This window comes from Scyliorhinus canicula, chromosome 18 (genome assembly GCF_902713615.1).
Source record: "Scyliorhinus canicula chromosome 18, sScyCan1.1, whole genome shotgun sequence".
NCBI classification, from domain to species: Eukaryota; Metazoa; Chordata; class Chondrichthyes; order Carcharhiniformes; family Scyliorhinidae; genus Scyliorhinus; species Scyliorhinus canicula.
In genome coordinates, this window is record NC_052163.1 from 125,640,235 (window position 1) to 125,654,269 (window position 14,035).

Here is a 14,035-nt window from a genome sequence, read left to right on the forward strand (position 1 = left end):
CTCTCCATCCCAGCAGGATCCGCCTTCGGGCGATCAACGAGGCGAAGGCTATGATATCTGCCTCCGCACCCGTTTCCAACCCTGGCTGATCCGACACCCCGAATATGGCCTCCCGGGGGCCTGGGTCCAGTTTCACGTGCACCACCTTGGAAATTACCCTAGAAACCTCTTTCCAGTACTCCCCAAGCTTTGGACAGGACCAAAACATATGAATGTGATTGGGAAGCTCTGTATCTCCTTCCTGGCAAAGTCCCAAACCTGCATATACCTAAACACTTCTCCCTGTTCCAGCCCATACTTTGCTTCCAGCTCCCTCAATCCTGCAAACCAACCCCGAAGAAACAATTTCCCTTGACCCTGCCCCCAACCCGAAGTGTTGGCGAAACTGCCTCCAGATTTTCAGTGAAGCTATTATAACCGGACTCTCCGAGTATTTCCCCGGAGCTATCGGGAGTGGCGCTGTTGCTAGTGCTTTCAGTCCCGACACCCTGCACAACCTCTCCTCCATTCTGACCCACTGGGAGTCAACCCCTCTGACCCAGCTCCGCACCTTCTCCACATTCGCCGCCCAGTAGTAGTACATCAGGTTCGGGAGACCCAAACCCCCTGCCTGCCTTCCTCTCTGTAGCAGCCCCTTTCTCACTCTGGCCACCTTCCCTCCCCATATGAACGAGGTAATCCTTCCCTCAATCTCCCTGAATAAAGCCTTTGGCAGGAAAATCGGTAGGCATTGAAAAATAAACAGAAATCACGGCAACACATTCATTTTAACCGCCTGTACCCGACCCGCCAGTGACAGAGGGAGACCATCCCACCTCACCAGATCGGCTTTCACTCTCCCCACCAAACTAGTGATGTTGTACCTGTGAAGCCCTCCCCACTCCCAGGCAACCTGCACCCCCAGATACCTAAAGTGAGTCCCTGCCCTACGGAATGGCAGCCCCACCACCCCTGCCCCCACCCTTGGCCGAGACATCCCAAAATACTCACTCTTGTCCAGATACAGCTTGTACCCCAAAAAAGACCCAAATACTTGTAGTAGCTCCAATATTCCTCCTATCAACACACTCGGTTCCGACACATACAGCAGCAAGTCATCGGCATATAAGGACACCCTTTGCTCTATCCCCCCCTGCACTATTCCTTTCCACGCTCCCGAACTTCTTAATGCGATGGCCAACGGCTCGATTGCAAGTGCAAACAGCAGGGAGGACATAGGACATCCCTGCCTTGTCCCACGGAGGAGAGATAGGTATCTTGAGCTGATGTTGTTTGTGCGGACACTCGCCTTCAGCTCCTTTACCCAGTTCACAAATCTTGATCCAATCCCAAACCGCTCCAGAACTGCCATCAAGTACCCCCATTCTACCCGGTCAAACGCCTTCTCGGCATCCAATGCCACAACCACCTCTGTTTCTTTCCCTTCCGCCGGTGCCATAACGACGTTCAAAACCCTCCTAATGTTCGAAAAAAGCCGCCTCCCTCTCACGAATCCCGTCTGATCCTCACCTATCACCTTCGGGAGGCACTCCTCCAGCCTACCCGCCAGTACCTTCGCCAATACTTTTGCATCCACATTCAGAAGTGATATGGGCCTATACGACCCACACTCCGTTGGATCCTTATTTTTTTTAGCAACAGTGAAATCGATGCCCGCCCCAAGGTTTGAGGCAGCACTCACTTCCCTGTCGTCTCTTCAAACATCCCCACCATCAGGGGTGCCAACTGATCCTTGAATTTTTTATAATATTCCACCGGAAACCCATCCGGCCCTGCCACCTACCCCGACTGCATCCTCCCAATCGCATCCTTTATCTCCTGCCTCGGGTACTCCAACCCCCCTCCCCTAGCCTCGGGTACTCCAACCCATCTAGAAATTCCTGCATCTCACGGTCTCCCCCGGGTGGCTCTGACCTGTACAACCTCTCATAAAACGCCTCAAAAACCTTGAAAATCAGCTCCGGGGCCACCACCAACTTCCCTGCCCTATCCCTCACCTGGAAAATTTCCCTTGCCGCTGCTTCCCTCCGGAGCTGACCTGCTAACATATGCCCTGCCTTATCTCCATGTTTGTAAACTGCACCCCTTGCTCGTCTCAGTTGGCGCACCGCCTTCCTGGTGGACAGACGGTGTAAGCTCGCCTGTAGTTCCTTCCTCTTTTCCAGCTTCGCTGGGTCCCCATCTTCTGCATAACACCTATCTACCTCCAACATCTCATCTATTACCCTCTGCCGCTCCAACCTCTCCTCTTTGTCCACCCTGGCCTTAAACAAAATTACCTCACCCCTCACCACCGCCTTTAGAGCCTCCCAAACAACTGCCTTCGACACCTCATACGTACAGTTGAAACCTACATATTCCTTAATTACCTTTCAATTTTCTCACAGAACAATTGGTTCCCCAAAAGCCCCACATCCAATTTCCACCCAGGCCTCTGCGCTACCCCCTTCTCCAGTACCATATCCACCCAATGCGGAGCATGATCTGACACTGCAATTGCCGAGTATTCGGACCCCTTAATCCCAGCCAACAAAGCTTTCCCCACCACGAAAAAGTCGATCTGCGACTATACCTTGTGGACTGCTGAGAAAAACGAGGACTCCCGTTCCCTCGGGTGCAGAAACCTCCAAGGGTCCACCCCTCCCATTTCTACCATTAGCCCAGCCAACGCCTTTGCCACCCCCTGATGGGACCAGCGAGCGCGGCCGTGACCTGTAGCATTGATCCTCTTAAGGCAAATTTTATTTTCTTGAGGCCGAGAAACCCAGCCATGTCACTAACCCAGGTCTCGGGGGCTTCGGGTCCCTCCACATTAAAAGGATCCATCTCCGGGCTACCAGGGAGGCAAAGGCCAGAACGTCGGCCTCTTTCGCCCCCTGAACTCCCGGATCTTCTGACACTCCAAAGATTGCCACCTCTGGACTCGGCACCACCCGCGTACCTAGCACCTTGGACATTGCCTTGGCAAACCCCTGCCAGAACCCTCTAAGCTTCGGGCATGCCCAAAACACATGGACATGGTTTGCTGGGCCTCGCGCACACCTCACACATCTGTCTTCTACCCCGAAAAACTTCCTCATCCCCGCCTTTTTGTCCAAATCAGACATCACACAAAATCAGGAAATACTGAACAATCTCAGTAGGTCTGACGGCATCTGTAGAGAGAGAAGGAGCCAATGTTTCGAGTCTGGATAGCTCTTTGGTTTAGTTCACTTAACCTGTCTATATCCCTCTGTCGACTCTTTGTGTCACCCACACCACTTGCCTACCCACCTATTTTTGAGTCATCCACAATAGCACATTCACTTCCCTCGTCCAAGTCATTCATATATATTGTAAATAATTGTGGCCCCAGCACTGATCCCTGCGGCACTCCACGAGCCAGGTTGCCATCCCGAAAATGCCCCTCTTACCCCAAATCTCTGGATTCCATTAGTTAGTCAATCCTCTCTCCATGTTAATACACTACCCCCAACACCATGGGACGTTACCTTATTAAGTAGCCTTTTGTGCGGTACCTTATCAAACGCTTTTTGGAAATCCAACGTTCCCTTTATCTATTCTGCTCATTACCACCTCAAAGAATTCTAATAAATTTGTCAGGCATGATTTCCTCTTCATGATGGCATGCTGACTCTGCTTGAATATATCATGCATTTCATCATCCATTAAAACAGAGATGAGGAGGAATTTCCTCAGCCAGAGGGTGGTGAATCTGTGGAACTCTTTGCCGCAGAAGGCTGTGGAGGCCAAATCACTGAGTCTCTTTAAGATGAAGATAGATAGGTTCTAGATTAATAAGGGGATCAGGGGTTATGGGGGAGAAGGCAGGAGAATGGGGATGAAAAAAATATCAGCCATGATTGAATGGTAGAGCAGACTCGATGGGCCGAGTGGCCTAATTCTGCTCCTATGTCTTATGGTCGTTTTTCTAAATGCTCTGCTACTGTACTAATTCCTAATTCTCTGGCTGACCACTAATCTTTGCCACATTGTATGTTTTTTGTTCTTTCAGTTTAATACCTACTTTATAATAGATTCTGACATTTTCCCAATGACAGATGTCAAGCTAACTGGCCTATAGTTACTTTTTTTCCCCTCCCTTTTTGAATAAGGATATTACATTGGCAGTTTTCCAATTCTCTGGGACTTGTCCAGAATTTAAAGATTCTTGGAAGATTACTATCAGTGCATCCACTATCTCTGTAGCTACTTCCTTTAATATCCTAGGATTCAGGCCCAGGAGACGTATTGTCCTTTAGACCCATTAGTTTCCTGAGTACTTTTTCCTCTAGTGAGTCATTGTATTTATTTCCTCCCCCTCGTTTGTCCCTCAATTATTTAGTATTTTTGGAATGCTATTAGTGTCTTCTACCGTGAAGACTTACGCAAAGTATTTATTTGACTCCTCGGCCATTTCCTGGTTCCCCATTTTTCTTTCCCCAGTTTCATTCTCTAAGGGGCCTCTGTTCACTTTGACCTCTCTCTTCCTTTTTACATACTTAAAGAAGCTCTTACTGACTGTTTTATGTTACTTGCTAGTTTCCCCTCAGTTTATCTTCTCCCCCTTTATTATTTTATTCGTCATTCTTGCTGATGTTTTAAACTTTCCTAATTCTCTGGCTGACCACTAATCTTTGCCACATTGTATGGTTTTTTTTTCTTTCAGTTTAATACCATCCTTAACTTCCTTGGTTAACCATGGTTGATTTATTCCCTTCCTGGAATCCATCTTCCTCATTGGGATATATCTTTCCTGTGAGTCATGAACTATTTTCACAAATGGCTGCCATTGCTGATCACCCGTCTTTCCTGCTAAACTCCATTTGCAGCCAGCGTACTGCTCTACTGAACTCATCAACTTCCACTGACCTTGGATTGACCTTTTATATCTTCATAGAATCAGAGAATCAGTGCAGGAGGCCATTCGGCCCATCGAGTCTGCACCGACCCTCTGAAAGAGCACCTTACCTAGGCCTACTCCCCTGCCTTATCCCCGTAACCCCATCTAACCTGCAGATCCCTGGACACTAAGGGGCAATTTATCATGGCCAATCCACCTAACCTCCACTTCTTTGGACCGTGGGAGGAAACCGGAGCATCCGGAGGAAACCCACACAGACACGGGAAGAAGTACAAACTCTACAGAGTCACCCAAGGCTGGAATTAAACCTGGGTCCTTGGTGCTGTGAGGCAACAGTGCTAACGAGTGTGCCACTGTGCCGCCCTAGCCAGATGCCCAGACTAGTCAGGATGTGTCTGACCAACATTACAAGAGAAGGCTCAGAATATCTGCCAAATCCACATGACTTCCTATCACCTTGACAGTCCTGTTACTTATCATGGGACTCGTGTCAAGTTTCCAGAAAATTACCTTTCATAATCATGAAAATGGATTATAGACACCTGCTGTTACTGCAGGATTCAACACGAATTCCTCTTCATTGTTGTCCATACCTTCTATTCCTAAAAGGTCTACAGCGCAACGCAAAGGAGTGAATAGGAATGAAACAGCTAATCTTCTGCCAAAGATTTTAATGGATTTTAATTAGTATGATTTACTAGATTTAAAGCTATCTTCTCAATGCCTCAGATCTCTGTTTTGGCTGCTCCTTCTCCCAAATTTTCCATGATTGAATAATGGTGTGAGGCTTGGCTGGCACTGCTGTTTCCAAATAGACATCTGAAGGGTTGGCAGATCCCTCGAACATCGCTGCCAGTGTCAGATCATGGCCCAGGCTCAGTTGGTAGTTTCACAGATGCCTCGACAATTGCCAGATTTGCATCAAGTGGAAGAATGCTGTCTTCGACCAAAGCCTGTGTATACCCTCGGGATAATATGGCAGAATGCGTCTGTGGAACTAGCAGCCCCATAAGCATGAATCAAATTAGTGCTAAATGTCGTATTGTTCCTCATTGATACATCAATGAAATCACACAACATCGAGCCCTGCCTGTGCCAAATTCTGCAGATGGACAAATCCATATTGGATGGAGCACTGATAGAACAGTACAGCCAAGGAGGAGGCCATTTAACCCATCAAATTGCCACTATCCCTTTCGAAGAGTAAATCCATTTATTCCACTTCCCTGCTCTTTTGCCATTTCTCTTTCAATATTTTCTTCAACTATTTATCAAATATTTATTCTTAAGGTTATTATTGAATTTGCATAATAATAATAATTTTTATTATTGCCACAAGTAGGCTTACATTAACCCTGCAATGAAGTTACTATGAAAAGCCCCCGGTCGCCACACTATCGCCTGTTCGGGTACACTGAGGGAGAATTCAGAATGTCCAATTCACCTAACAAGCACATCTTTCGGGACTTATGGGAAGAAACCGGAGCACCTGGAGGAAACCCACGCAGACACGGGGAGAACGTGCAGACTCCGTGCAGACAGTGACCCAAGCCGGGAATCGAACCTGGGACCCTGGTGTTGTGAAGCAACGCTGCTAACCACTGTGCTACCGTGCCACCCATTCATCACCTGACCAAATCCTAACCACTTGTGACGTTAAAAAGATGCTATTTGAATGCAAGCTGTTGTTGTTATGTTTCAGAACGAAAGTGGCGAAGTTGACCCTCGGAGCACTGACAGCTTAGCTTGTAACATTTTGTCCAGCTGCTTTGAACAGTTTTAATGAGATGCATCCCAGAGCACAATCCCAACATTATCCAATATATGCAAGGCAACAGAACACATAGATAAATTTATTAATTCTACAATCCACCTTAACTGGCTGCTCAGGGGTCATATTGCTTTTTCAATGTTGCAGTGAGGTGCGGTCAGTTGAAGTGGGGTTTGAACCCAAAGACTGGCTTGCTGCCCAGGCGGTGCACACGCACTTGTACAGTTCACTCCGTGACGTCATTTGGAGCATCGGCATAGGCGGTGGTCAGGACAGAAGTAAAGAAAAATAAACCGCATTTATATCTTTGGTGAAGAATCTAGGATTTAGCTTGCAGTCTGGACAAGTTTCAGCGCTCTGACCCATTAACCCAAGCTTCTATACAAATGCTGCAGGACCGGTTCAATCTGTCCGGCATTTTCTGTCTGTAGTTTATTCTTTCAGAATTTTGCTCTTTTCCCTTTTGCCTTTTTTTGTTGTTGGAAAATTACGTCACGCAACTGGAGGGCTGACACAGGCCAATAGAAAATCTGCAGTTTTTGTGTGCAATGTGTAATGGGATGTTTTACAGACTGGACTACCATCTGTCTACATTACAGCTGGTCTCTGTGGGACCTGTTGATATTCTGATTTCTTATCTGTATGACTGAAGTTCTCCACTCATTCCATGGATTATGCCACATCAATTCACAATGGCACACTACCATTTAAAATTAGCCCCTTACACAACCCAAGTTTGGAAGGACAAGATGCTTCATTGGTTTCTGGTGCATGTACGGACAGGTGTGCAGGTGCAGATAGGTAACGGTGGCCATCTTGCATTGACAGGAGACTGAATGGAACTCTAAACCTTCAGATCAGTACATCCATTCCTCCTTTTTGCAATGCCTTGAACTGATTTGTTTTCTGATGAAATGACAATGACACCTTTATCAAGTCATTGTTTTCGGATGGTTTGCCTCCAGTAATTCGTTTTCGCACTGCTTGTTCGGAAAGTGCAAAGAAAAGTTTTCCAACGTCTTTCATGTCCTCGGAAGGGCGCAAAGCACGTCAGGGCACCAGTGATGTGTCGTCACTGCTGTTAGGTAGAACACAGCAGCTGAGTTGCACACAGTGATGTCTCGGAATTAGTAAAGGAATAAGTGACTAGCCTAGTCTGGGGGAGGTCTTGTGGCGCAGTGGCTCAGAGGGCGTCACCTCTGAGCCAGAAACTCAGAGTTCGAATCCCCCTGCAGGACTTGATGGCCAAGGAAGTTGCGTTCATAATGCAGCCAAACAGTCTGTCAACCTGCAAATCCTTCCGGACACGCCAATGGCTGGTGGTAAGAGCGGGAAGGACTCCTGGTCAGCCAGATTCGGCTAACGACCTGTTCCAGGAAAAGGTTTGCTTTGGGGACAAAACGTTTACCATGCGCCGCACTAGGTGTGGTAATTAAGACAGCAACACTCGGCTCGCATGTCTTATTGCTGTGGTTCAGGGATAAATATCTGCAAGAAACCTAGTGAACTTACCCCTTTTCTCTGGATGCTGCATGCAGGTCATAAGAATTAGGAGTTGGGACCTCAATTTAACTTCTCAAAAAACTTCTCTTAAATCAATATGATTTGCCACTTGCTTTCCACTTTCAAAATCCTAACTTTAAAAAAAACATCCTTTCCCGCAGCGTGGTACATTGGCGAGATGCAGACGCTGCGACAACGGATGAACGGACATCGCGCGACAATCACCAGGCAGGAATGTTCCCTTCCAGTCGGGGAACACTTCAGCAGTCAAGGGCATTCAGCCTCTGATCTCTGGGTAAGCGTTCTCCAAGGCGGCCTTCAGGACGCACGACAACGCAGAATCGCGGAGCAGAAACTTATAGCCAAGTTCCGCACACATGAGTCCGGCCTCAACCGGGACCTGGGATTCATGTCGCATTACATTCATCCCCCACCATCTGGCCTGGGCTTGCAAAATCCTACCAACTGTCCTGGCTTGAGACAATTCACACCTCTTTAACCTGGGGTTACCCCTATCTATGGATCTGTAAATACTTAATTACCTGCAAATGCTCGCATTCAAATCATTTTCTTGCATCTTTGACTCTGTCTATATATATATGGTTTTGGAACATACCTCTTCATTCACCTGAGGAAGGAGCAGTGCTCCGAAAGCTAGTGATTGGAACAAACCTGTTGGACTTTAAACTGGAGTTGTAAAACTTCTTACTGTTTCGTGGGTCTCCCTCAACTTGCGAAATATCTTGAGAGGCTTTGTTACTTGAAAGTACTTTATAAATACTGATTATTCTTGTTAGAAGGACTTGATCAATTCGTTTTCTCTCTTTCCGTATTTCCTTGTTCTCTTTCCTAGGATAACTTGGGAAGGAGAAACTGAACGGCAGGGTGTTATTTAAATGGTGATAGATTGGGAAATGTTGACGTACAAAGGGATGTGGGTGCCCTTGTACACCAGCCACTGAAAGCAAGCATGGAGGTACAGCAAGCAGTTAGGAAGGCAAATGGAGGGTGGAACGGTGGCACAGTGGCTAGCCCTGCTGCCTCAGGGCATCAAGGTCCCGGCTTCGAACCCAGCCCCGAGTCACTGTCCGTGCGGAGTTTGCACATTCTCCCCGTGTCGGCATGGGTCTCACTCCCACAACCCAAAGGTGTGCAGGGGTTGGTGGATTGGCAACGCTAAACTGCCCCTTAATTAGAAGAATTTAAAAAAGGGAAGGGGAATGGTACATTGGCCTTCGTTGCAAGCGGACTTGAATACAGGAGCGTGGATATCTTACTGAGCTGTACAGAACTTGCCAACACAACACCAGGAGTATTGTGTGCAGATTCGGTCTCCCTACCTAAAAGGTATACTTGCCAAGGAGGGAGTGCAGTGACAGTTCATCAGATTGATTCTTGGGATGGCAGGATGACTGTACGGGGAGCGATTGGGTTGACTAGGTCAGTATTCACTGGAGTTTAGAAGAATTTCTTATTCAATTTCTCAATGAAACGCAGAAAACGTCTGACAGGGTTGGACAGACCGTATTGATGATTCCTCTGGCCGGGGGGAGAGGGGTCTTGCAAAAGGGGTCGCAGTTTCAAGGGTCACAGATATTTAGGACAGAGATGAGGAGAAACTTCCTCATTGAAGAGGATGGGTGAATCTGTGGAACTCTCCACAAACAGAATGGAGGCCAAATCACTGAATATATTTCAGAAGAAATGGGCAGACTTCTAGACTCTGAAGGATTCACAGGAAGAGCGTGGGAATATTGAGTTAGAGGATCAACCATGACCATATTGAATGGCGGAGCAGCCTCAAGGGCCGAGTGACCTACTCCTGAACCTATGTACAAGTGTACAGGTGTACAAGGGCACCCAGATCCCTCTATACGTCAACATTTCCCAATCTGTCACCATTTAAATAATACCCTGCCGTTCATTTTCTCCTTCCCAAGTTATCCTCAGAAAGAGAACAAGGAAATACGGAAAGAGAGAAAGCTACGGAGCAGCACGGTAGCACAAGTGGATAGCACTGTGGCTTCACAGCAGCAAGGTCCCAGGTTCAATTCCCCGCTGAGTCACTGTCAGTGCGGAGTCTGCACATTCTCCCCGTGTCTGCGTGGGTTTCCTCCGGGTGCTCCGGTTTCCTCCCACAGTCCAAAGACGTGCAGGTTAGGCGGATTGGCCATGATAAATTGCCCCTTAGTGACCAAAAAGGTTAGGAGGGGTTATTGGGTTATGGGGTAGGGTGGAAGTGAGGGCTTAAGTGGGTCGGTGCAGACTCGATGGGCCGAATGGCCTCCTTCTGCACTGTATGTTCTATGTTCTATTTTCCTTGCTTCTAACTTTTTGCCATCATGAAACGGATCTCATCCAAATGTATCGGAACTATTTGTCACAGAACATATCAAACACCAAGGAGGACTCAGGCAAGTGTCAAGGAATTGTTTCTCACCTTTTGGAAACCTGGGGGAGGATTTACTGAGCAAACCCGCCACGTGTCTTTTGGCAGTGCAGGTGATCCATCAGCGGGATTTTCTGGTTCCGCTGTTGTCACCGGGATTTCCCATTGAATGCACCCCTCGTCGCCGGGAAACCCAAGGTGGGGGTGCACTGCCAATGGGACTGGAATATCCTGCCAGTGTGAACAGCCACTAAATTCCACCTGTGCTCTTTGAGTTGCATCTCATACCACCCACTTACCAGCAAGTGATTTATTCCTATTAGTAAGTATAAACATTGCGAATTTAGACAACTGACTAAACCAGTTTTAGTTTGAATGTTCCAATTGCAAGCAAATGTTTAAGCTTATAATGGGCGGCACAGTAGCACAGTGGTTAGCACTGTCGCTTCACAGCTCCAGGATCCCAGGTTCAATTCCAGGCTTGGGTCACTGTCTGTGCGGAGTCTGCACGTTCTCCCCGTGTCTGCGTGGGTTTCCTCCGGGTGCTCCGGTTTCCTCCCACAGTCCAAAGATGTGCAGGTTAGCTGGATTGGCCATGCTAAATTGCCCTTAGTGACCATAAAAAGATTAGGTGGGGTTATTGGGTTATGGGGATAGGGTGGAGGTGTGGGCTTAAGCAGGGTGTTCTTTCCGATGGGCTGAATGGCCTCCTTCTGCACTGTAAATTCTATGATTCTATGATAATTGAATGCAAGTTGGACCAGAAATAAAATATTGTTTGACAAACTTAAGTTAATTGGAATTAGTAGACATGTTTCTCACTTAATTGAGATGCTTAGGCATTCTTGAAGTGCTACAAGGGTGTTCTTTTGAAGGAACTGGCACCGAACTATTGTAACATTCAATTCCTCTGTTAATGTAACAACTCGGATGTTGTTTCAATCAGAACAATAATTAAAATGCTATTATTTTTAATATAGAAAAATCACCTGGGTCCATTTGTCTTCGTCGCGCGCCTTGTACTGAATCTCAAATGCAGCCTCACTGTGATTAACCATTTCAAAGGGCATCTCCCATTGTCCAAGTAAACAATCATTTTGCGGCGTGTCTTGCTTCACTGTAATTATTTGAGGAGGTTTGAATTTTACTGTGAAAAAAATAAAACCGTTCTTATTTAGTGCACCCTTATGCATCAGCGTAAACGTCACTTGGCAGCACAGAGCTCGAGTATTGCTGAATTTCCTTTTTTGTCAAAGCTTTTGGTCATTGTCAGGACAATGTCAGGGGAAACGACCTCGGGGAAGCCTCCCGAAAACCCATTCTCTTGGCTGGATTTAGAACACGTGCTCAAGAGGCGTTCAAACGGGGAAACCCGATGATTGCAGGGATCAGCTGATGGCGGGCTGGCTAATCCCGGTCCCGCCTGCTGCAGAGGCAACCCAACTAAAAATTTACTTTTTCAAAATGCCTAATATTAGCGTGTGTGAAAACGCGGCATCAGCGACGGCAACTACTCACCGCATTACACGCCCAAAATGAAACTTTGGCAAAAAACCCCCAGAAAATCCCGCCATACATATTTGCGCAGAACTTCCGATTTCCAGATGATCGTATCCTGGTGGTATCCTCAATCCCCTGCCCCCACCCCTTTCCACACGCTGATTAGGAGTGAATTTTCTTGGCAAGTTTGGACTTGTGATGGCCAATTTCTCTGCATCTGGAACCTTCTGAAACATTTGAGTTTGAGTCAGAGACGTCGGATGGTTCTGACTTAGTTACCAGAATAGTTATCCAGGAAACGTTAGAAGATTAAAACCAGTTCTAGCCCCTGGGTAACTACACTATTGAGCACCCTCCCCCCAACATCCCACTCACCGCGAGATTCCCCCAGACTACCACCTACCACCACCCCTGATCACCCGACTATCCTTGACCCTGTACACCACTCCCCCAACTTCCTTCTGACCTCACTACAACTTCTCCCAGCTCCTGACTCTGCAACTAACCCCTGACCCCCCCCCCCCCCCCCCATCACCCGCCAGCTACACTCCTCACCTTATCCAGTGTTTGCAGTTGCTTTGATGACAAGATCGATAATGTTATAGTCCTTAGTTTTTGAAAGAGATGCCATTTACATTGAGGGCCGAGTGGTGGGGGTACGTCGTCGGTGTGACCGGAAGGTCCCGTTGGTGTGAACGGCCGGACAATTCTGGCTACTGACTTCACTAGCAAGGTTGGCTTATCAAATGCAAATCACATTTATAGAATTTAGAATTTACAGTGCAGAAGGAGGCCATTCGGCCCATCGAGTCTGCACCGGCCCTTGGAAAGATCACCCCACTCATGCCCACACCTCCACCCTATCCCCGTAACCCCACATGTAAAAGCATAATACTGCAGGCTGGAAGTGTGAACAAAACCCAGAATGTGCTGGATAAACCCAGCAGATCTGGCAGCATCTGTGGAGAGAGAAACAGAGGCTCCCGGCATCTATTGGCAATCCAATGGTGACTGCCACTCCTTGGAGGAGTCGATTCATTATCTTGTTACGAAAAGCATTGTTGTCTGCAAGAATAAATGTAGAGTTGCTCCTGAGTGCTGAGCATGTTGCCGACAACAGTGCATTGCGAAGCCAACAACAGACAGGAGCATTGGCATCACCCGCTGAAAAAAGTGCTCTGTATTTTCTGACCAAGAAGGCCGACAGCTTTCTGTTGGCTCCGCTTTAGTTCTACCCAGCAGATTAGTGAAACAAGCTTCCAGTTGGTTTGGGTGGGCCTTCATTTGAATTCAGAGTAATACCAGGGACACTATCTAACGGAAAGGGAACAGAGTTTAGCCGGGTATTCCGGCACTCACCGTGCCGAGAAACACCACGCTATCCGCCGGGACTCTGGTTCTATTCGGGGCCTCAGTGGGGATCGCTCACTTAACCTCGTTTCCTGCACTGAGGAGTTCTGGTCGCCGGAACTCCTGAGTACAGGAGGAGATTGGGGTGGCATTTAAAAATGGTGTCCCAATCTCTCGATCCCCCCAAAGTCCCAACCCACCTTTGAGGGGGTCCTTGGCCACCCCACCCCTCACACTCATGCAGGGCACCCCCATCCCAATCCCCATGGTGGGAAATATGCCAGCTTGGTACCTTAACACTGCCAGTCTGGCACCCAGGACAGTGCCCAAGCCAGTTGGCAGTGCCACCTGGGCACCCTGGCAGTGCCAGGCTGGTACTCAGCTGGCAGTGCAAAGGTGTGTAGGTGGCACCAGCAGTACCAGGATGCCACCTTGCCCAGAAGGCAAGCACCTGGGGGTCCCCACCAGTGTCATCCCAATCCTTCCCCGTTTGTGGAGATCAGCACTGAACGGCGCTCACCTGATGCCTCCGAGGTGATGGGGTTAAATCCCAACATCTCAGGTAGATCACAGGAGAACATATTAGAGTGAGACTAGGGCCGGGATTCTGCAATACGGCTGCTAAGTGTTGGCGCTGGCGTAAGCACCAGAGTGTTTT

At 47.9% G+C, this 14,035-nt stretch overlaps 1 protein-coding gene across 1 annotated transcript in view; it reads right to left on the reverse strand.

The window, feature by feature from the left end:
- Positions 1–14,035, reverse strand: part of LOC119953776 (interleukin-6 receptor subunit beta-like) — a 56,579-nt gene that overhangs the window by 22,002 nt on the left and 20,542 nt on the right. The window contains exon 6 of the mRNA XM_038778392.1: positions 11,517–11,674. Within this exon, the coding sequence (XP_038634320.1) occupies positions 11,517–11,674 (158 nt within the window). The remainder of the gene's footprint in view (positions 1–11,516; positions 11,675–14,035) is intronic.